Source organism: Narcine bancroftii, chromosome 5 (genome assembly GCF_036971445.1).
Source record: "Narcine bancroftii isolate sNarBan1 chromosome 5, sNarBan1.hap1, whole genome shotgun sequence".
Lineage (NCBI taxonomy): Eukaryota > Metazoa > Chordata > Chondrichthyes > Torpediniformes > Narcinidae > Narcine > Narcine bancroftii.
In genome coordinates, this window is record NC_091473.1 from 94,353,661 (window position 1) to 94,378,646 (window position 24,986).

At 38.7% G+C, this 24,986-nt stretch overlaps 1 protein-coding gene across 1 annotated transcript; it reads left to right on the forward strand.

Moving 5' to 3' along the window:
• The first annotated feature begins 85 nt into the window (after positions 1-85).
• On the forward strand, positions 86-23,569 carry LOC138762748 (interleukin-12 receptor subunit beta-2-like). The gene is made up of 10 exons (XM_069936326.1): positions 86-229; positions 5,601-5,680; positions 8,748-8,961; positions 10,559-10,753; positions 14,316-14,417; positions 15,034-15,186; positions 16,865-17,005; positions 17,386-17,497; positions 18,301-18,400; positions 21,840-23,569. Exons 1-10 carry the CDS (start codon positions 109-111, stop codon positions 22,365-22,367), a joined length of 1,746 nt encoding a protein of 581 aa, XP_069792427.1. The 5' UTR covers positions 86-108; the 3' UTR covers positions 22,368-23,569.
• Positions 23,570-24,986: the final 1,417 nt, after the last annotated feature.

Here is a 24,986-nt window from a genome sequence, read left to right on the forward strand (position 1 = left end):
TAGGCAAGACCCGAGAGATCAAGGTTCATAGTGACTTTAACCTTTTCACATACGCTTCAATGTACTCTGGTTTGATTTCAGAGGTTCATACTCAATTCAACAAATTGCATGGTGTCTGCTTTGGAGCATTTTGTGGAATACGTGTTCCTAATTCGTGCAAGGTTTCATCACACCCGAGGCCTTTGGAGTGACTGGAGCTCTTCATTTGTAACCAGGACGCCAGAGGCAGGTACAGTGTGTCTCGTGTTGTTGCTCTGTTTGGATTTTTTCTCTATATTGTAGCTGTTATTTTTTTCTCTTTTAAGTTCATAATAACTTGCTCATATAAAAGAAAGCAGAACATACCATACTCGTATGGCTCGCTCAAAAGGAAAGTAAGTGCAGTCAAAATCACAAGAGAGAAAGTGCTTGGGAAGTTAAATGGTCTAAGGGTAGATAAGTCTCCCAGACCAGATGGAATATACCCTTGGGTTCTGAAGGAGGCAGCTATAGAGATTGTGGAAGCATTGGTAATGATCTTTCAGGAATCAATGAAGTCTGGCATGGTTCCGGTGGACTAGAGGATTGCAAATGCCACTCTGCTGTTTAAGAAGGGAGTGAGGTAGCAGAAAGTAAATTATAGACCTTTTCGCCTGACGTTAGTTGTTGGGAAGCTGTTGGAGTCAATAGTCAAGGATGAGGTTATGGAATACCTGGATGTCCATAAAAAGGTAGGTCTAAGTCAGTATAGTTTCCTTAAAGGAAAATCATGCCTGACAAACCTATGGCAATTTTTTTGAAGAGATCGCAAGTAAGGTAGTCAGGGGAGATGCAGTGGATGTTGAGTATTTGGATTTTCAAAATGCCTTCGACAGTGTGCCACGCATAAGGCTCCAAATCAAGATGAGAGTCCATGGAATTACAGGAAGGATATTAGCATGGGTAGAACATTGGTTGATCAACAGGAAACCAAGATTATGAATAAAGGGATCTTATCCTGGTTGGATACCAGTTATCAGTGGTATTCTGCAGGGGTCGGTGTTGGGGCTTCTTCTTTTTGTGTTGTATATAAATAATTTGGATTATGGAATAGATAGCTTTGTCTAAATTTGCAGATGATACCAAAATAGGTGGCAGTGGAGGTGGTACTAAGGATTCTGAAATACTGCATAGAGACTTGGATAGATTAGGAGATGGAGCAAAAAGGTGGCAGATGAAGGCCATATTACAAGCTCATAGGACCCCAAAACCCAGCACAATAGAGATTCACCAAGACAAATGGTTATTTCAACAAAAGTTGCTTTTAATTATTTTTAAACATGAAAACATGGTTTACACTTTAACTTATCACTATTAACTAACCTAACTTAGCTCCTTTCTAATTCTAAGCGCACTTGTGTGTAATGTGCATGTGTAAGTTCAGAAAAGTTCTTTGATTCACAGCCCAATCTCACTTCTCATTCCTCCAAGTTCACTGGTTGCAGGCAATTCTTAGACTGTGCACAGAATTTAACATGTATAAAGTTCACCAGGTTTTGGTGCTTGAAAGGTAAATGGTTACCTTGTTAGTTTTCAGAGAGAGGTTTGTTGTTCGCTGGACATCTACAACTGATTCTTTTTTTTAAAATCAGCCACTTCAGTGTCTTGCCGAAGAAACTTGCCACATCAGGATTTTGCAGATGATAACCTTTTCTTTCAGGTCACCACAGAGTTCCTTTTTGTTTCTCTTATTCCAAGTGAAACATTAGTCAGCCAGTCCTCTCCTCTTGCCTGAACCACAAGGGCTTTGACCAGGCTGAACTAAGCACTCACAACCCGTCTTCCAAGTGGGGTTTTCCACAAGTTTGCCAGCTTGTCCTGTTCCAGATCCAGCTGCTGCTGCTGACTGTATAACTGCAGAACTGATCTTCCTCTCTCTCTTCAAGAAAAAAAACTGTTCAACTCTCTCGACTTGCAAATACCATATGACCCTCTTAGAACAGCAAGCTGCTCTCCCAGACAGCTTGTGGCTCCAAACTACTCCTCCAATCTCTTTCATCTGTTGCTTTTCAAAACAACAATCCATTAGTGAAGTCTCTTGGCCACTCCCAAAGTTTTTGCAAAGACCCCCAGGAGCTGCCCTGTCTGGCTTGAGCAGAGCTCCAGTATTTTAAATGAGATCTGTTTTGAAATGTTTGTATGTAACTTACACTTTAAAAAAAACCTGCCCCCATTTATCTCCCAAAAACATATCTATGTACAATACAAACACAACATAATATGTCGCAATGCAATGTTGAAAAGTGTCCTCTCATGTACTTTTGTAGAAGAAATAGACAGGCAGACTATTATTTAGATGGGAAGAAAATTCAAAATTCTGACGTGAAAGGGACTTGGTTGAGTTGGTAGTGAGGAAGGCGAAGGCATTGTTGTCATTCATTTCTAGAGGGATAGCGTACAAGAGCAGGGATGTAATGTAGAGACTCTATAAAACACTGGTGAGGCTTCACTTGACTGAAATGACATTGATCCACACAGAGTAACAAAAACATGAGTTTTGATTCTTGATTTCCATTGAATCGATACCTCTTAAACCCACCAGTATTACCACTCTGTGTATGTAGGGATGCCAGAATAGGAGGGAGTCACAAAATCTAGGAGCAGAAGTAGGTCCAAGTTAAACTCTTTATAGTCATATTAGCTGCTGCCAGGAGAAAATATCAGACATCTTTGACAAAACAGTTAACAATTCGTTGAAAACCCCTTATCAGACATAATCTACCTGGCTCGCTGATGTTTCCAACATTCACAGTTCTCACACACACACACACACACACACACACACACACACACACACACACACACACACACACACACACACACACACACACACACACACACACACACACACACACACAGAGCTACATTTTGGTGCAGACTTTCCAGACCATTAGACATTCTACTCCTATTATGATAAATGGGGATCCTGGGAGTGACGGAAACACAGCCCTGTTGAATTTAGAAAGAGTGGCGGGTTTTTAATCAGCATTGCCTCAGTGCAGCTAACTTGTACTGTACTTCTCACATCCTGCTTCTTGACTCAAAAAACTCCTGTACAGTGACAAAGCAGAATGCTAACCTCATTACTTTTTGAAGTATGACGGAATGGTCTGACCAAAGGTGTGAAATGCATCTAAAATATTTCTTTCATTATTAAGTGCATTTGACTTGGTGCCAGAGAACTAAAGTTGCACTGTGGGCAGAAGATGCCTTGTAGTTCTGGTGGTGCAAACTAATTAGTCAACTCTAGCACACATAAGTAACGGGCAATCATAATGTTAAAACTGCATTCAACCTCATTGTGACTTTTAGTTATTGATGTGTTATTTTTGCTTTCAGCAGAATGGAATTAGTACAGAGAGGAGTAGAAGGGTCTGGATTTTTTTTTTGTTTTGTTTTAATACTTGTAGAACTTTTGTGTAGACTTGAGAAAGTGAGTGTCACTACTTTTCCAAACCATCACGCAATCAAGGTTAGTTTTTAAAACAAATTCTTAAATAAACAAAGTAATTGTTGATAAATAAGTATTTTTTAGTAGTGTCCTTTCAGTGGGGATCAGTTTATTAGCCTCTATGTTAAGGGATAGATGTAAACTGAGATATCATAACCATTGCTTAAAAATTCATTTAAACCAGTTAGTTTAAATTTTTTTAGATAAATGAAATGAATTAATTGCATATATCAAACAGGGTTCTATAATAATGGGTATGCCTTATCTTCAGCATCCGGAAGTTTGTGAAGAATAGCTTGAACCCAGGCTGCAATATCTGCAGAGAATATCAGCAATTTGAGGAACTGCAGCTTGGTTTGCTGAACTGAAATCCAGGATACTGTCACAGAGAGACTTGGAGTATTGAGTGCAGTTTTGGTCACCTAACTACAGGAAAGATATCAATAAGATAGAGTGCCAACCTGCACTTCCTCCATCCCCTTCCCCCTGCTCTGTCCCTCCCTTTCCCTGTCTCTTTTTGCACAGACACAATAAATTCTCTTATTATATCCAAGTAACACCTTTCATTGGCCTGGATTCCTCCCCCAGCCGGCACTGTCTGAATCCTGAGATTTCTTGCCTCTGGCTTATTCTACCTATTCCTTGAAGAAGGGCTCAGGCCAGAATCATCGCCAATATACCTTTTCTTTTCATGGATGTTGGAAGAGTTCCTCCAGCATTTTGGTGTGTTTTTATTAAAAGGGTCGACTACAGGTTTGGTTGGATTGGCAATATTCATACAGAGCTCCTGAGATACTGTAGATTGGGCAGCAGCAATTGTTGACAAAAGGAGGAAGGAATAGAAATTAGGGAATTATAGGTCAGTTATCCAGATAGTAGAGTAAATGTTGGGATATATTGTAAAAACATGGTAACGGTGATGCATTTCTTGGAAAATTAATTATTTTTGCTTTAAGTAGGGTCAACATTTTTTATCAGGCTGAAATTATATTTATTCATCTGAAGATTTTTAAAGCTCTTGTTATAATAGATTGGATGTATTTGGATTTTGAAAAAAATGGAAAGATATCACAGGTTATCTTCAGAAATTAGATTAATAGATGAGTATTGATTGACAATCGCTTCACAGGATCAATGTCACAGAGCTGGCCAATGGTAATACAATCTGGAAAGGCTGATTATTTGAAATTGTTGCATTTGATGTTAAGTTCTGACATAATGTGCACATTTCTCTGTCCCTGCACCTGCTTTCGTACTATAGCCTTCAGATAATATTGTAGCATGTTATTCCTATTAAAATATCACTTTGAATTTCTACACAGAAAATTTCATCTGGCTTTGTCTCTCTCTTCCACCACACTGAATTTGTAGAAGTCTGTGCCATCCTACCCTCTGTCTACAAAACTTGAAATGTTGTCTTGTTAATATACATTCATGACTGGAGTTGTAAACAAAGGCAGTGATTGTTGTATTGGTCATGGAGAATACAGTGCAATATTATCCACCATGAACCAGTTTTGTACCTACACCCCTACTAACCTCTTCATTTCATAGTTAAATCCCCTCTTGGTTCTGAATCATCTCCACTGCTGTCATTACTATCTATTTATCTGGTGTAGAAAACTTTTTGATTCGTGCTTGTGTCAAATGTCATTCACTTTGTCTCATTTCCTATCTCACATCCCTCCAATCCATCTATCTTCTGCCTGGTATTTGCTTCCATCATCAACCTGACATGTGCAATCTTTCTTTTGGTGTCCTTTCTTTATCTTTCATCAGCCAAGGACTATTTGGATTTTGTCGACCTTCAATCAGGAACATATCTTTAAGTTGCCATAGATGGAGCTATAAGATGAACACTCCATGTTCTCTGCTTCTCACGATGTTAACAAAATGCAGAATTACTATTATTTACAAAATAAAGCAAATGCATCACTTTGTAATGCAGCTCATACATTGGATATTTTGATATTTTCATAATCTGATGCACCTAATGCTTGTCAATTCTTTTTCCAATCCTAACTTTATTTTTCTACAACCTTTTGATGTTATAGTTGAAAACTAAATCATGATTGTGCAGACTCCACTGAATGAACATTTTAATTGCAGCTTCTTTGCTTTCCTTGCACAGCACCCATTGGACAATTAGATGTCTGGTACACTATGGATCCATCAGATCTACAAAACTCCAGAGTTACTCTCCTATGGAAGGTAAGATACTTTAACTACTAAATCAATGGCCTAGCTAAGTAAGAGGAAGCAGTAAGAGTAAGGTGATTAGCTAATTGACCTCACAATAATTCTTATACCCCTTTATGTCCTCCATTGCCAGATACCACATCCAAAGAAGCCAGATCATAAAGTCTGCTTTCGTTCCACTCTGCTCCCTTTTGTTAAATATCACTGAAGCATTTCTGAGATATTAACAGAAAATGCTGCAAGCATATGGTTGATATTTTCAGGTCTAAATTTTTAGATTAAAAAAAAATTATCATTCTTGTGATAGTTTAAGAATCACAATTTTAAAAAAGAAACTACAGACAGACCATCCTAAGTGAATGTGTAGTCTGCAGCTAGAATGCTGTGTGAAGCTTCTTTAATATTGCTTGTATCTCAGGTTTTTACTGTACACTGATTGCATGAAGGCAGCAGGAAGTTATCAAGAAGTAATTTGTTCATTGCCCACTTGGAGACACTGTTTGACATGAGAAGTTGAATGAAATAAAGCTATTTGCAGTCACTGATGCAAAGAAAAGCTGCATCTTCACAAGTTTTTATCCAAGAAGGGTAAGATTGCTGGAAAGGGTTGTAAATGAAAGTTTACAGAATCCTGATTGAAATTGACCCTTAATCTTTAATATCTACTCTGTGTGTGAATTTGATCTGAAGCAACATATAATTCAACACTGACTACAATTCAGAATTAGAACCCAGAATCAGAATTTTTTGTCGTGAACAAGCCATGAAATTCAGTGTTTTAGAGCAGCATCGTAGATCAAACATTCATATTATAACCATATCACTATATGTTAAAAAATAGTGCACAAAAAATAAGGTAGTGTCTGTGGTTCATTGATTATTCAGGAATCCGATGGTGGCAGTGAGGAAGAAGCTGTCCTTGTGCTGTTGAGTGCTCTTCTTTAGGCTCCTGTTCCTTTTTCCCTGATGGTAGAGCGGAGAGGGCATGGCCTGGGTGGCGGGGGACTTGGCGGAAAGAGGCTGCTTTTTTAAGACACTGCCTCATGTAGATGTCCTTGAGGGAGTGAAATCTGGTGCCTGTGATGTTGCAGGCCGAGTTAACAACCCTCAAGGTTGATCAAAAGTATTTAATCACTGAAAAATATTTTGAGACAATTAAGTTTTGTAAAAATGATTGTCATTTAAGAACAAGCCTCATTATTCCTTTTGGAAGCTCTCTCTGCACCCATCCATGAATGCATCTCTTTTTAGTTGTGCACCCTCTGAGGAGCTGTCATTCTCTTTCTGTTAAAGATGCTCAGCCAGGTTTTCGCTAGGGATTTTGTCTTGTGAAGAATCCTTCCTATTTTCACTTCCTGTAGCATCGTCAAATTGAAAGGTGTCAATAGACAGGAAAGCTCTATTTTCTGGTGAATTTCCACTGTAAATCCATCACTGTTTCTAATGAATTGCAGAAGTATAAATGACTGCTGAAGCAAATGTAAATTTGCTTTGGATTTTCATCTTCTCTATGTTCTAAGTTAGAAAACTGGCTATTTGGGTTGGAGTTCACATGAAAGTCTTGATACATCTACTAACAGGAAAATGATGAATGTTCCTACAGCCATAGTGGTTGCGTGAATTCCATAGTAAATCCTAAAAATCCTATTGATTTGATGTTTATAGAGCAAAATGTCTTAATCTGACATCCACAGAATATTATCTGTGCAGAAACCTGGAGAATAATAATGAAATGAGATTGGAGCAGAGTACTTCTCACAGGGAATGTAGAGGAAAATCATCCCTCACCAAAAAGAACATTTGATACATCAGATTAGCTAATTCAGCATGGTTTTATCATCTAATTTCAGATTTTAAAAGACCAGAGGTTAATTTCAACATGGATTCTGTGGCTTTCAACATCAATCCTATTGCTGTGAAAATACACACAGTAGCTTTTCAGTGCATCATTGACTGCAAATAGCTACATTTGGCAACAAGAAAGAGAATATAATAAGTCAAGCTGGCTTTGTCGAACCATTTCTTGCACTTCATGTATAAATTTCTGGTACTTGGAGCACTCATCATCAACCAGAGTCAAGTGGCATGAAGTTGAAGATCTGTAAAAGTTTTACTCCACTTTTCTCCCATACCTCCACACCACGACCGAGTTTAAGGAACTCAAGTTAATTCAATAGATTTTCAACTTCTCATCTGAAGATAAGCCTGTTCAGCAGTGATAAATTATATGATTTCTGTAGCAGGCAATTGATTGCCAAAATATTCTAGTACCTGAGCAGCAAGATCAAAATCTACTCCCATCATTTTTATCTGGGTCTCCATCATTTCCTGTGAGCAGATTCACTGTTCAACCTATGCATACATTATCTTGGGAGCATTAGTAGCTGTAAACTACAGTCCTGTTCTTAATCAGCTATCATTTAGTTTTTTTTTTAATGATAATCAATTGACTAATTTCTTTAGTTGGAAGTCTGCAATCCTCTGCAAAACATTTCTGCTTGAGTCATGCGATCTTCATCCATGTAATTCTTCGGAATCCTCTCAACTCTATAATTCATTAAGTTTCCTTCAGTAATTTTAGTAGCTCTCTATGTCTGATAGTTTTGGTATTGTTCTTTGAAGATAAAAATAAATCTTATTATGGATATGATTACACAATCGTGTAAATTCTGGATATTTGCTGCCAAAGGTTTCAATTTTGAATTTACAAGATCTTGGATGAAAGGGCACAGGTGACTGAGAATAGGCTCAGTCTAGAAGCAGAAACAGTGTTCCGTTCTCCAGTGTCTATTTGCTTAGATACGTGTTAATTCTGGCCATGACCAGCCTCAAATCTTTTTATCACAATAGTAGTTAGTGCTAATGGGTGGTAGAAGTTGAGGCAGCTCTTCTTGGGTACCAGGATGATTGATGACCTTTTGAAGCTGGTGGGAACTGCACTGGGTCTCTTTAAGATGTGACCATCAGAAATGTGTTGGTTATGGAGAGGAAGGCAGTGTTTATGGTAATCATTTATTGGTACAGTATCTGTTTTAATTTGACTCCTTGGGGAAAATTACTATCTTTTTTATTATTGTAGCCTCTCAAAACATTTGAAAGCCGAGGAATAATCTTGGGTTACAATGTAACCCTACAAGAAAGCTCAAAGAATAACACCGCTGTTTGGACTCAGAAGACGAAGAACACCTGGTACACTGTGGGTTTTCCTAGGATAGACTGTGTCATCACTGTGTCTGCTTACAACTCCAAGGGCAGCTCTCCACCAACTGAACTCCACTTATCATTTCTCAGAGGTAAAACAAAAGGTCTATTTACACATAACTGGAAGATCTGCTTTATCACTTTAAGATTGAAGAGCAGGGGAAATCAGCTTTCTTCATTTGCCTATTACACTCAACCCTTAATCACATCCTTTTTCTCCATATGAACAGGCTGTCTTGTCCTTTACAAACATCAGTTTCTTCTTTGGAGATACACAAGAGACTGCAGATGCTGGAATCTACAGCCAAACACAATGTTCTGCAGGAAGTCAGCAGGTCAGACAGCATATAAAGAGAGAAAGGATGATTGACGTTTTAAGCAGAAACTCTTGTCAGGACCCGATGAAGAGTTTTGGCTCAAAATGCCAACCATTCTTTTTCTCCCACTGATGCGGTTTGATCAGCTGATGTCATCCAATAGCTTGTGTTTGTCCTCTGGCACCTTGTTCCCCATGGCCATTTTTCACATGGGAGCCTAAGCACTAGGAGTTGCATTCCATTATCCAACAGGCTGAATCTCCTGGTGCTTAATTGTAGAGCAAGAGAGCCATGCTTGTGGTTACAGTCCAGATGAACCTCCAGAAACCATCTCATCCCATCCTCTTAATAGATCACTGTAACATGCAGTGGCAGAATACACTTCATTTTGCTAGTTTACTGAAACAGATTCTCTGGTAATCATGAGCACGTAGCCAGTGGAGTGAGAATACAGAGATTTAACAGTTACTGACACACGAGCAGTTTGGGCCTGTGGGTTTGAATTTTTAATTGTGGTTTTTAAAAAAAGATATTATGAGATTAGGATTTCTCATGAGGGCCGGTCCAGAATCTTGAAGTGTTTGTGTATTTTATAATGGTGTTATTCAGACAATAGGCCGGCTAGAAATTTATCAGTATAGTAACTGCACCAGCTACTATATATTTAGCCATAATTAGAAAGGTAAGACTATTTTACTGTTCAATCCATTATAGGGTTAAATATATTTTAAGCAACAAATATTATAAATATATAGTGTCACATTTTCTCATCAAGATAGCTACACCCAAATCAGCTACTTTGGTGCAGTTTGGAGTTAAACCCAGAACCTTGCTAATCTACAAGATTTACAACTACCCTTAGTCAGCATCCTTTGAATTATATTCGAGGATGAGTGAAGGCAAGCTGGAGGGATGCCCAAGGAAACTTCAGTCCTTATTCAATCTCCCACAGGAACATTTACATCTTGCATAATTCTCAGACTTAAAAGAGTAAGTGTAATATCATATCAAGTATGCAAAGCACTCAACCTGTGGGAGATGCAACTTTCTTTTCCTTCTATTAAGCTGTGGTTCTTTAATGATCTATTACAATGTTGAGACTGTAAGAAATTATTTTTGGTTTCTGTGCCTGGACAATGTTTATGACCAACAGGTTCTGCCATGGGGAACATTACAGTTGAGCATGAAATATCGTCTGTGGAAGCAGGGATTTTCTGTCCATGGCATTGAAATGTTGAGTGACCCAATCCCTGCACAAACTTCCCACAATCAAATGTTGGACCAGGTGTCTACCTGATAAATGTTCCATGCCAAAGGATGACTTCTTACTTGTAAAATATTGAAACACTTCACTCTTATTTTTAATGGATAGACCTACCATCAGCAAGATCCATCTCCATGATATATACTGAGAATAATTCGCTCTTAATTGAGTGGATGGAACCAATAAAACCACCAGAGGCTGTACAAGAATATGTGGTAGAGTGGATGGAAGTAAATGGCAAACTAAATCAAAACATAAATTGGTTTAAAGTCCCTCCTCAGAACTGTTCATCAAGATTAACAGGTAAAGTGGATGACCACCTTTCAACAAGTTGCATCATGTAACCAGCCAGGCTATTATCCTTTAAGTCTTTGCATTGCCACATGATTATAGTTATTTGGGCTAGCAATAAATTCAGCATGGCATTTCTGTATAATAAACTGGTAAAAACTTGCAATTTTATGATCAAGATCTTTTGGTAATTTCTGTGCAATTTTTGTTTTTATGGAGTCATACCAGATTTTTCCTGTTCATAAAATGGTTGCATACTGTAGCCTCAAAATCTTCCCTGAGGTCTTGGTGCGACTTGGCCCACTGCAGTCTAAATGTTCTTATTTCAAGTGACTGTGTAACAATCTTGCCTCTGTTCACATACCCATTCTGCAACATGATTTTCCAACTTTGGCTAATGAGTGATTCTTTTTCTCAAAGAACATTGCCTTTTTGTTATGTTTCTTAGTCTTTTCTTTCTTCCTCCAAGCTCTTACCAACATCTCATGTACATCAAATTTTCTTGCAGCAGTGCGTGCAGTTGTTGGTTTTCTTGGCTATTTCTATCACTTTCAAATTGAAGCTCGCTTCATATTTTCGTCATGTGTTGTGTTGCTCCGATGGATCCTCCATGATAGCAAATCACCTCCAGCCAATGCCCAACAGATCAATCTGCGCAATCTATTGGGGTCAATGTATATGCCGGTCAATTGCCCACCTCAGGCATCGCGAGCATTGACGTCGACTTGTACACTGATCAATGAGGCACCTCAGGCAGCCAGAAAATTGAGGTCAACTTGTATGCCGGATATACTATAAAACCCGTAAAATTAGGATAAAAAAGGGGGTTGTCTTGTATACTTAAATATACGGTAATTGGAAGCTCAGTGAGACCCTTAGAGAAACTATTGTTTCAGTTATTGGGGCAAGTGCATGGTCTGTTGTTGACCTATTGGTACAATTTGTATATTTAAAAATTCCATTTAACCCAGGCTTAATTATCCATATTTTTGAAAAAAGGTTAAAAATTGCATGATTTGAAAATCAAATATAAATTAGAGAATGCTTAACAGAGGAAGTTTTTTAGGAAAACAAAGCACATGTTAGGTTATCATGGTAATGTACTGATGGGTCACATTTGATTGGTATTCAGCCTTAAATCATTTTTATAAGTTCAAGTTTATTATCATTCAATTGTATAAGTGCAACTGGACAAAACAGTGTTCGTCAGTCCTCAGTGTAAAAAGTTAACACATGTAGACATAGCACACATATTTTCAAGCAGTATATATTTTTAACAATGTTCATTATATATATTGTTAAATAAGTAGTAGTCTCCGAGGGATTGTATGAGCAGTTCATCAGTCTCACTGCCTGTGGGAAGAAACAATTTCTCAGCCTGGTCGTTCTGAGTCTGATACTCCAGTATCTTTCCTGATGGGATTAGCTGGAAGATGCTGTGTGGTAGAGGTCCTTGATGAATTTTCGATACCATGATTCTGATAGATCCTCTCTATCACTCATATTCCAGTGGATTGCCGTCCAATCCAATGCTTTACAGCAACCGTACCAACTGTGATGCAGTCAGGGGATTCTCAATAGAACCCCTGTAGAAAGTTGATAGGATGGTGGTCGGTAGCCTTGCCCTTCTCTGTTTTCTCCAGAGGTGCAGTCGCTGTTGCACCTTCCTGACAAGTGAGGAGATATTGTGTGTCCAGGATAGGTCACTACTGAAGTGGACTCCAAAGGAGTTGGTGCTCTCTATTCTCTCCACCACAGAATTGTTGATGTGTACTGGAGGGTGGTCATTCCTAATCCATCCTCCTGAAGTCCATAATCATCATCTTCCTCTCATCCACTTTGAGACTCAGGTCATTACTCTCGCAGCATAACACGAGATTTTCCACCTCTTCTCTGACGTGCAGCTCATCATTGCTGCTGATGAGGTCAGCGACTGTAGTGTCATCTGCAAATTTTATGATTGTTGTAGCTGAATCTAACACTGCAGTGATGGGTCAGTAGCACAAACAGGAGCAGGCTGAGCACACAGCGGTGCGCCATTACTCAGTGTGATAGACGTTCTGCTATCAACCTAACAGACTGTGGTCTTTTTGTTGGGAAGTCTAGGATCCAGTTACAGAGAGATCCGTCGAGTCCCATCGAGGACAGCTTCACTATCAGTCTCTGGGGAATGGTGATATTAAACGCAGATTTTTTTTTTTAGACATGCATTTTGGCCCATGCTACCCAATTTGCACCCCATTAATCTACACCCTATTTTGAACGGGGGGAGAAAACCGGAGACCCTGGAGAAAACCCATGCAGACATGGGGAGAACATACAAACACATTACAGACAGCACGGAATTTGAACCCCGATCTCTGGCACAGTTAAGGTATTGCGCTAACCACTACGCCCTTCCAACCGGACAGAGCTGAAACAGCAGCCTGGTGTTTGAGGTGTCATTCTCCAGGTGGGTCAGGACAGAGTGGAGGGACAAGGCTATAGCATCATCTGTGGAACAGTTCTGTCTGTAGGCAAATTCAAATGGGTCTTGTGCAATGATTTTCAAACTGCCCTCTTAAACTCACATTCCACCTTAAGCAATTACTATGCCATAAGTGCTCTGTGATTAGTAAGGGATTGCTGAAGGTGGTATGGGAGTGGAAAGGAAAAGGTTTGTAAACCACTGTTATGTGCACAGTTTCATAACCCCAAAGGAAATGGGCCAATACAATTTTCCTCAAGCAAAATATATCGGTAACAATTAGGCCTAAAGCAGTGATTCTCAACCTTCCCTTCCCACTCATATCCCACCTTCAGCAATCCCTTACCAATCACAGAGCACATTGCTGAAGGTGGGATGAGAGTTTAGGGGGCAGTTTCAAAACCACTGGTCTAGTGTCTCTGAGAGGTGCATGTTGATGCATTCAATTACCAGACGCTTGAAGCATTTCATAATGGTGGAGGTCAGCGCTGTGGGGCAGTAGTCATTGAAGCCTTTTACTGTCACCCCTTTGGTATCGGGTTGATAGTGGCTGTCTTGAAACCCATGGGGATGATGAACTGCTGCAGTGAGGTGTTGAAGATGTCCGTAAGGACCTCCATCAGTTGGTCTGTGTAGTCTTTCAGAACCTGACCAAGTATGTGGCCTGTATAACAGATTACAATAATATTTAAACATAAGTGGTGGGAATTGGGGACTGGATGGAAACCAGAGGGGAAAGTTGGTTGTGTGAAATGTCACTGAAATCCAGGTTTGCTGAGTATGGGAACAGAAAACTATTCAGCTCCTGGAATCCATTCTGCTACTCAGTTTGAGATTATGAGCAACAAAGGTCCCATAATATTTAGTAGCTAATTTTGCTACTAAATCTCAGTGTTCAAATGTTTTACGCCAACTTGTACTGGGGGAAAGAGTTCTCCTATCATTTGTTTGGGTTTCTGAGACATTATGCACACATAGTTTCTTATTTGTATTCATTCAATCCCAAATTCATGTGTTCTCGTGTTTTCTTCTCTCCCAAATGCTTCATGTTTCTCCTCCAAACACATGAGCCACAGCCTAATAAGCCTATCTTTTACTGCATTACAGAAAACATAAAACCCAAGACATGCTTTCAGATCTTTGTCTATGCAGTTTACAAAAGTGGAGTTGGGAGACCAGTTTCAACTCAGAAGTATACAGCACAAGAAGGTAACCAGGTTCATGGCAACATTTCAAACCTTAGGTTAATAAAAATTAGATCGGGAGAGAATGATTCTTCTTTATCTCTGGTTCAGAGTTGTGCTATCTCTTTTATCTCTCTTTTAGTGAGGCGTGTGATTTTTAAATAGAAGGATGCTGCCTTCCTACTGATGATCAATGGTGTGTGACATGTCTTGTTTGAACATGGAAAAAATTCATTATTCAATTAATAATTCAGATACAAGATTCCAGAAGTTGTGGGGGTCATTTATGACTCTCTATCTTACTTTATAATTTTATTCCAATGTAAATAAATTGTCTGACTTGTATCTTTTCCACATTATTTTTTTTTTAAACCTTCATTTTCTTTTAATACGAATTGTATATAGAATCTGGGAACATGGTTAGATAATGGGTTTGAGTATTCTCCTTTACTTATTTTTTTTTGCATAGTGTTTTTCTTAAAAGGTATATATTAGAATATGAATTATGGATATGATTTACAATTTGTATGTTCATGTTAAACAATGTCTTATTTAGTTTGTGTAACTTGTACAAATAAAAAATGGTACAATTCAATAAGTTCTTTATTAAAATCTAACCACTACTGTCTGTTTTTGTTTAGTAGCTCCACTGTCAGGACCTTCTGTCTTCACCAAACGCAATACTGCAGAACTCTTCTGGAATAACATTCCTCAGGACCAGAAAGGGGGCTGCCTTACTAGTTATCGCATCTACATACAGAAGGAAGAGTCAAAGTGGCCCCCTGCAATTTATAGTAAGTTTGATGGAAAAATAATCATTTCAAACCACAAGAAATTATAGTAAGGGAAGGTCAATGGTGTGACACAATGGCATAGATATAAACTTGGTGCCTTACAGCACCACAGACCTGGCTATTTGGCTGGACTTTGTACATTCTCTGTATGAGTTTCCCCCAGGTTCTCTTTCCTCCCACAACCCAAAGGTTTATGGGTTGACAGATTAAATGACCTACCTTGTGATAAGATGAGGGCATGATAGGACTGTAGCAAGAATAAAGTGGATGTAGTGACAGATGGCACAGACTCAGTGGGCTGAAGGGCCTTTTTCCATTGGGTTTCTGACTCTTGATAGCAATTCACTTAAAATAGATGAGGCTATTCATCAAGTCCTTGCCCAAATTCCTATATCAGCTTAACATTTATTACCTACCCCTCTAATTATGGAGAAATATCCGACAGTAAATGTAAGGTCTGGGCAAATATCAAACCCTTAAACATGACAGTACAAATAGAAACCAATTTAGCACATTGTTTGTGTTTTTGTTGCAGCAATCCAAAATAATCTAATTTGCCCATTGTCTCATTATAGATTAATCTATATTGCTTCAAGTATTTATGCATTTAAAAAAAAACAGATGTTCCAATTTTGTTTCACCCACTTCCCAGCAAAGTTTTCCTTGTCTGAACAACCTTCTGAAGAAACCTCTCCCTCCCATTGAGGTTAGTTGGCACCAGTGATCTTATTGGATAGCAAAGTAGGTTTAAGGGTCAAATGGTCTCCTTCCCCTAATTTGCATATTTATGATCTTTATAATTGATGAAAAATTAAGCAGAAAGGAGTTGAAGAAAATTCAGGGAACCTGCTAAGGCTTGTTTTCCAACAACATTAAATATACATACTTACTGATGGCAGAGATCTTAATGAATTTCTGCATGGTTCACCCTTATTTGGCCTCTTTCATTTGAAAGAGGACTGGTTGAACAAGCTGCATCCTATTAATAAGATAGAGCATTAAAGGAAATGATCCCAAGACATAATTTGTTGAATGGAGGTTGGTTGATAACTGGGTGGGAGGATTCCATGAGATCAGCAATGCCTATGTGGCTGGCTGAATGGACTGAGGTTCTGTGCAATTATCACTGTCAATTTTTGCCATGGTCTTTGGCTCATTAAGTAGCAAGTCACTCATGCTGAAAGAGACTAGAGATGGTGAAACGAGGGAGGGATGGGAGCAGAACAAATCACATTCACAAATCGAAATGTCCCTATTGTATTAGTCCCCAGTAATGCATTCTAGGCACTCACCACTCTCTGTATGTAAAACAAAACTTTCCTCTACTCACCTGAGACATCTTCTAGTAACTTCAAACATACAGCAAAAGAAAATGCACTCAAGGATCTTCTCATTCCAATGAAAGCAATTTCACACACACTGACTCAATTTGCATGGCAACGATGCTCTCCTGTTGAAAGTGGTTACCCACAGCTGGAATCGGAAAGTTAAAAGTTAAATCAATTAGAGCTAGGAGTGGAACAAACATAGAAGATTCTGGTCCCACTGTGAAACATCAGCCCCTGAAAAAGTGATAGGGGAGGAGAAAGAGAGATTAAAGGAAAAAGTAATGAAGAAAGCTAAAAGACAACAAACTGACTTAAGAATCCTAAATCTGTATTTTTTTTTATTTGTGAAGAAGACATTGATCCATCGAGCAGAACTTACACAATTACGAATCTGAAACCAGGAGCAATGTATATTGTATGGATGACAGCTGTAACTAAAGCTGGAGAAGGGAAGAATGGAAAACCCCACAGATTTTACTTAAGTCACAAAAGTAAGTGCACTAAAATGCCGAATACTTGAGTCTGAACACGCTGCTGTGGTTACATTGCAGTAGGGTTCAAAGCTGCCAGCTGTTAACCTGATACAATGACAGTAAACTATTCTCTTACTTTATTACACTCCCTTCAAGGCACTACTGTGGACAATAACATTTAGTTACTTCAATTCCAAATTCCAGATTGCCAAGCTCCCTTTAGGCATGTGTCAGATTGACAGAATGAGACTAAAAGTGGAGGAGGACACGGTGAAAGGCCATAAACTGGAAAGATCAACACCAATTATCTCTGTATCGCCATTGCCTGGACTGAACACTTCCATCATTTTCTGTTTCTATTTCAGTTTCAAAACCACTAAAATGTTCTTACTCTCCAGATACACTCCTGCATTCTGACAGCAAGTCCAAGATCATGATCGTGGTAGCAGTAACGTTCACTATTGCCGTAACTGTTTCTGGGTTTTGTTTATGGCAGTCTATAAGAAACAGGTAATACATCAGAATGGCGGGTATAATTAATGAAATTAGATATTGTTTTTAAAAAAGCTAAATGTTTCTAATGTTAGAGCTTCAAATTAAAATCAGCATGAATTATTTTTATTCAGTGTATAGTCCTAACTTTTAAAAAAGCATGATGGTTGATCGCCATTTGGTGCTCATACCCTCCCGGTGAAATCAGAACTTGTTCTTCAATTGTTCTTGCTGAATGTTCACCTTGCTTGGAAAATTTTTACAGAATTAAAACAATAGACAGGGTAGCATGTTCCAAATTCTTTGGTCCATTTTTTTTTTCTTTATCTGCATTAACCAAACTGTTTCTCAATATAAAATAGATGCTTATGTCCCTGACAACTCTGTCTGCAGGAAGCATTTGCAGGTATACTTCTCTCACACTGCATTGAGTAGCAGCTGGACTCACTGATACAGGAAGCAGACAGTATTATAGATAGAGTTCAGCGAGGTGATTCTCAAGGTGCAGGTAGTTTCCAAGAAAGGTAGAAGACTATCTTTGTCACCAACAAGTACATCTCACCTGCCTCCCCCCCCCCCCCCAAGGAACCTGCTCAAAGTTAATGAGCCCCTTTCCCTGTGAAGCGGTCATGTTTTGGTTTCTTCTGTACTTCTCCCAACTACTTAAAAAACAAAATATATTTACATTACATGAGGAGCAAAGAAAAAAGGCTTTGACTTAATTGTGTTGTGGTCCTCATTGAGAATGGCTGATCTAGATAGCTCTCTTAGTGGATCGCACAAACTCCATACTCATGCATTTGTATTTTCGTTTGATGCAGTATGTTTTCCATTCTATCGAAACTCACATCTCAACTCTACGTTAAAAACATTCCTGATCCAGCTAATTGTACATGGGCAAAAGAATATACTGCAATTAAGGTAAAACAAGTTTTTAATTATAAAATATATTCTGCATGGGTTAGGAAAATGCTAATATTTGTATCTTTATTTGGAGAATCTTCCATTTGTCTGCCAATCAAATTCAGGGTGCACTGGGCTCAGTCTTTGACAGTTCCAGTATTGCCACTAGATGGAGCACCATTCAGAATCAAAATTTATTATCATGAAATTTGGTGTTTTGTGGCAGCGTCATCGTGCAAACGTTTATGTTATAACCTCTTACATCATTACTATATATTAAAAAAATTTAAATCAGTGCACAAAAAGTAAGGCAGTGTCTTTGGTTCATTGATTATTCAGGAATCTGATGGCACCGGGGAAGAAGCTGGCCTTGTGCCACTAAGGGCTCGTCTTTAGGCTCCTGTACCTTTTTCTTGATGGTAGCAGAGTGAAGAGGACAGTCTAGGTGGTGGGGGTCTTTGAGGATAGAGGCTGCTTTTTTTAAAACACCACCTCATGTAGTTATCCTTGATAGAGTGAAGTCTGGTACCTGTGATGTCGAAGGCAGAGTTAACAATTCTCTGGAGTTTATTCTTATCCGGAGAGTTGTACCTCCATACCAGGCAGTTATGTAACCAACCAAAGTGCTAGACATGTTAAACTCCAAGTTTATGAGAGTCTTCACTGACATACCAAACCTGCTCAGACACCTCACAAAGTATAACCACTGGCGAGCCTTCTTTGTGATAGCATCAACATGAAGGCTCCAGGACAGAATTTGAATTTCTTGACCCTCTCCACTACTGAGCCCTTGATGAGGACTGGGACATGTTCCTCTGACTTCCTCCTGATGTCCATAATCGTCTCCTTGGTTTTGCTGACGTTGAACACAGGGTTGTTTTTGTTACACCATTAAACGATTGATCTCCCTCCTGTAACACTTCCTCATTGCTGTTTGTGATTCTGCTGACAACTGAGGTGTCATCAGCAAACTTGTAGACAGCATTGGAATTGAGCCTGGCTATACAGTCACTCTGTCTCAGCTTAAAAAAATTTTTTTTTAATTAAATAAGAAAATAGGTAAAAATACACAAATTTAAAATTGTAAATGTTCTCTGAAGTAAATTATTATTATTTATATTAGTAAAGCTTTACTGGAAAGAGGGAGGGTTAATTATCTACAATGCTATTGTTTGTCTTTCCGTCAGCTCATTGGAGGGGAGGTACCTGCAGATGTAGCGACAGTTAAATGTATTCAAAGAATGTGACTGAAAATAAAGTAAAATGCTTTAAGGTTTATATATTCATGTAAGTGAAGTTTGTTCAGTGTAATGTAGTATTTTTGCCTTTTGTCTTTTAAACTGTTTATTCTTAATGCAGGTGTTCTAGTTAGGCATTGTAAGAGCAAGTCTCAAGCAAACGGAAAATACACTTATCCAGCATCCACCAATTCCCATGAGTGCCAGATAAAGGTTTTTTTTTACTGTAGTAGACCCTAAATGTTCACATAACTTCCACTACCCTCGCCCTCAGTAACCTGAGCTTCCTCCTGACTGAGTGCCAGTATTATTTCAACTGCACTCCATCCTTGGTGTCCACTTCCAAAGGCATAATGCAAATTTATTTCAATTTCCCACAGGTACTGCTAGGAAATAGACCACTTCAACTAACATGCATCCAGCTATGCCATCCATTTCAAGGGAGTTGATTGGCTAGATTCAAGAGAGGTTAAATTTCACATTTATTGGATTTAATTTTAAACACTTTCAACTTCCCCTTCGAAGACACAACCTTCTGTCCACTGTAGAGGGCTCAACGTGTCCCCTATGCCCACATCTCAATGAGATCTGTGATGCTGTGCCATCTTCTACTGCCAGGATTCTCCATCCCCCACTACAGACCCCTTCTCCTGCCTTAAACCTTCCTCCTACTGGTCACCTTGTGTCCACTCTGGACATTTTTAAAAAATATTTGTAACTGCTGCTGAAACATCAATCATCTTTCTCTCCCCTCACTTATTCTTATCCCCCTCAGAAGAGTCTGTCCTTCACTATCTCTGCCCCAACCTCACCACCAAACCTGCACAATGAGGGTGGTACTGTTGTAGTGTGGCGCACTGACCTCTATCTGGCCAAAGCCAGATGAAAACTCTCAGACACTTTCTCTGACTTCCCCCTTCAACAGGATCCCACCAAAACTCATAAAACCACCATCTCTGAAATTGTCAATTTTTCATGGCCTCCAACCTTATTATTTCCCAAGCTCACAGTGCCTGGTCCTACCTCTTACCCAAGATCCACAAACCCAATTGACTGGGTAGACCCATCATTTCCTGGTGGTTCTGAAACAGCAAACTGGCATTCACTTACCTCAAACCTCCCCACCTACATCTGTGATACTTCACATTCCCTCCAACATTTCATCAACTTCCAGTTCCCTGAAATCAACCCTCAGCTTTACTATAGACATTTAATCACTATACACCTCCATCCCCCATAGTAAAGGCCTCAAAGCTGACAACAGACCCAATCCCCCTCTTCCAACTGGCAGAACTTGTCCTTGCCCTCAGTAACCTCCTTTATCTATCAAAAGGGTAGTCATGGGTACCTGCAGATGCCCAAAGCTATGTCTGCATTTTTGTTGGCTACGTAACAAGCCTAGGATAGTGGGGATCTCCCAGGGGCCACCTTTTCAATTCCCACAGCAACATCTTTGCTTCATCTTGTGCACTGCCAGACTGGCTACCTGCAAATTGGAGGAACACCTTACATTTTGTCTGGAGACTCTTCAACCAGATGGCATCAACAGACTTTTCAGGGTTCTGTTAGCTTCCCACCCCCCTCCCCCCATTTAGATTCCCCTTTCCTCTCATTGTCTTTCCCTGTCTTCTTTCCTCCAGCTCTGCATTCAAATAATGTAGTAATAACTTTGTAAGGTGCAATCATACTTGTATTATATTAAAACCTGCCAATACAGTTTTATTAGCATTGAGATAGGCTGTGCCAAAGTTATCTTGAAAAAATTTCAAGTTTACATTTGGACAAGCATTCAGTGCACACATACTTTTGTCGTGGGAAAGAAAATTTCCACAACAAGATTTTTGCACACACTACTAAACATTTGGTTAGGACTTTTTTCTTTGGAGCATCAGAATTTCCCATTAAGCAGCTCCTATTTCAATAGCTTTAGAGAGAAAATACTAATAGATTGTTTTCTCTCATGGGAGAGAGCACAGAAAAGAGGCACTATTCAAACTGGGAAAATTACTTCTGAGGATAGTGTCCCTAGAGTTCTGTCTCAGAAGGGGGAAAAAATGTCTCAGCCATTATCTTATACTATGGTGTAACCAGCTCAAGAACCTAATGGTTCTCTGCTGCTCCTGCCTCAAGGGGAAATTCACACCCCCGCCACTGTTTGGACAAAGATTTGCATTTATAAGTTTCATTTATGGCTGCACTTTTTTTAAAATTTGCTACAGGGCAACTTGGACTTTACATATCCTTACTTTCAAGTAGACTCGACTTCAGCCTATGAAGATCCACACTCTCTACAAATAGAGGAAATATTATCGGACCATGAACTCTGCAGCAGTTTGGAGGCTGATCAAGATCAGAATAGCCAACTGTCCATTTTCCAAATTCAGCACACAGCTAGTCAGCTACAACAGAGTGAGGCATTGAGCCAAGGCCTTTCATCGGGGAACAACAAAGAGGACATGCTTGATTACAAATGCCAACTTCCTTGTTTATATGTTGAAAAGCTGTCTTCTGGAGAAATTGATCATCAACTCAAAGATTCACAAAACTCTGCAGTAGACCAAAGCATTGGCTACATCCCTTCCAACTTTATACACATCACAGATAACACTACAGAGGCCAACAATCAAGGTTTTATTGACAGCTTTTCAATCATACCTCTTCCTTCCCTATCAAGATTGGCAATCACATACGAAGGGAAATTGACATTGGATGTAGTGAGAATTGACTGTAGTTCACTTATAGAATAAATTGTTATTTTTCTTAATCCATCCAATAAACAGGTGAAGCTATTTTCTTGTGACAACCATAACAATTGTCCCCCATCTTAGTGTGCACGTGTGTAAATAAAAAGGTGCTAATGCCATAATGGTAGTTTCCTGATAATGCTAAGAACATTAGCACAATTCCACTCTCCAACAATGATTAATCATGTAAAACACTGCAGCTCACCCTATTATTTTTAATTGGTTATTAGCATACAAATTAATAAAGAGGCAATTACATTGTAAATTTAATTATTTTGCTTTCATTTGTTTCTCAATATTTAAAACTTATCATTTTTAAATGTCTTCAATTCATGGAGCATGGTAACTGGCCCATGAGCCTGTACTACCCTATTAACCTCCAACCCGTGTACGTTATGATGGGTGGGAGGAGACATGGAAAGAATGTAGACGCCTTACTGTTAGCACTGGATTTGAACCTGGGTTGCTGGCATTGTAATCTTCTCTTCGGCATGGCTTCGCGGACAAAGATTTATGGAGGGGTAATGTCCACGTCAGCTGCAGGCTCGTTTGTGGCTGACAAGTCCAATGCGGGACAGGCAGACATGGTTGCAGCAGTTGCAAGGGAAAATTGGTTGGTTGGGGTTGGGTTTTTCCTCCTTTGTCTTTTGTCAGTGCCACATGTATATTTAAAATACAAATCACTTGCATTCTTCACTGAAATCAGAACTCCATGCCCATTCTTTCTGACAGGAGCATTCGAGGGGAGAGCCTCTGCACTATGTTAGAAAAGCTGTTTGTAATGTTTGCTGAAGGTGCGATGTGCTAGTCCTCTGTTCCTGGTCCAGCCCCTTGTCTGAAAAATTATATAATCATATGCACCAGCAATACAAAATTATTCAGACTGAAAATATGCGATATTTGACATGCAGATGATCTGAAGAAGAATTTTCAATAATAGGATCACAACCCTGTTGAGCATGTGTTTATCATTGGTGAAAAGCAAGTTCAGATTTAGTTCTGATGCTCCCATGATCAAATGGCATAATCGACATTCAATGGCCAGGCTGAAATTTATAAAAATCATTCATGCAAAATCCTGAAAGTATTATCTAGAAAAGTGGGAGTAAAGAAAGCAAAATAATACAGGACAGAAATGTGTAATAATGCTAACTTTTTGTATAACATCTAGTATTAAGTGAATATTTATCTTGCTTAAAATAAATCATGACCAACTCAAAGCTGCTGACTTGCATTTCTGGAAACATTTACCATCTTATTTCAAGTCCTAACTGTCGATACAAGCTTTGTTTTCTTTGAAAGGCAGCAGTTCAACCGAACCCTAGATCTGTATGCTCACATTCCTGAAAAAGGTCTTGAACTGACAATCTTCTGCTTTAGAAACAATGTCACAAGAACTAAAGCAACAAAGGAAGAATTTTATTCTGTTAAGAATCTTTCAAACAAATGGTAGCAAAATAGAACAATGTACACCTTTTAATTAACACATTCAAGGATTTGAGGAATATATTGTAAATGAGTCAAGGAAAAACAGCCCCTCATTTACAACCTGTAACTAGCGTGAACAATGAGGAATTAAACATTTGGATGGATTACAAGAATGGACTTTGCTTATGCTAGTTAGCATTCTATGCTTCTTCAACAAGTGAAACCTCAACAGCAGGAATCAAACTCACTGGCATCAAAAATCCAGAAGGCATTGTTTAAAACTTGAATATGAAGAAGGGCCACTGCTGCCAGCAGGTCTTATTTGTACCCTCAGAATAAAGTACTGGCAATGCCTTTCAATCTGTACGAGGTCTGGAAACAAAATGTAAAACCAAGTAACTGCACAATTTCAAATGTTAGCTTTCGAACTGCATTGTTACATGATTTTAATTTGAACTTTGATTTGCATCAAAACAATTTCCACAAAACAGCTATTAGGGTTCAACTATATAATTCATTTAAATTTGGGCTTTTTAATATATTATGCTAGATACATTATCATCAGCTTTCACTTCCTATTCCAACTTGCCATCATCACATGATCCAACAATAACTTTATCCAGAGACTAATAATTGAAAAGCAATCACCATTAGAACTGGTAGGAAACCCACGCACAGGAAAACAGGAATAGTTTGGTATTCCAGCTTGCATACTCACTAAAGGAGTTAAATTAACAAATTGGCTTGTATAGGTACCTTTGTTATTACTAAGGCCATACAAAAGTAAAACAAGTTATAAAGCAACATATTATTCTTATTTTCCATAATGAATGTGGAATTGCATATTTTGCTTACTGGTAATTTCAAGTTACATTAGATATGTTCTGCAATTTCGGTTAAAACATCTGCTCGGCAAATTTGGAATGATGTTGCTATGTAGTAAAAAATACTTCCAACAATTATTGGGCAAGTTAGAATAACAAATGCAAACCACAGTATAGATACTGCTATTGCATGGACTTAAAATTTTTTTCTCAATTACATCATTTTTTTTCCATCATACATTAAACACAGTGCAATTCTAGAATCATGTAAAATTACAGACAGTCAGCAGCCTAGCGACTGCATTACACTCCCAAAAAGTTAAAAATTTTAAATTGTGACAAGTGCACCTGCTCTCACTCTTCAAAGTAG

Excerpts from the sequence above, each read along its gene's own strand:
- LOC138762748 (XM_069936326.1), top strand. The coding sequence starts at position 109 with ATGGTGTCTGCTTTGGAGCATTTTGTGGAATACGTGTTCCTAATTCGT. Across the intron at positions 5,681-8,747 it reads GAGTTACTCTCCTATGGAAG|CCTCTCAAAACATTTGAAAG; the intron begins GTAAGATACTTT and ends TTATTATTGTAG. Across the intron at positions 17,006-17,385 it reads ATTTTACTTAAGTCACAAAA|ATACACTCCTGCATTCTGAC; the intron begins GTAAGTGCACTA and ends CTTACTCTCCAG.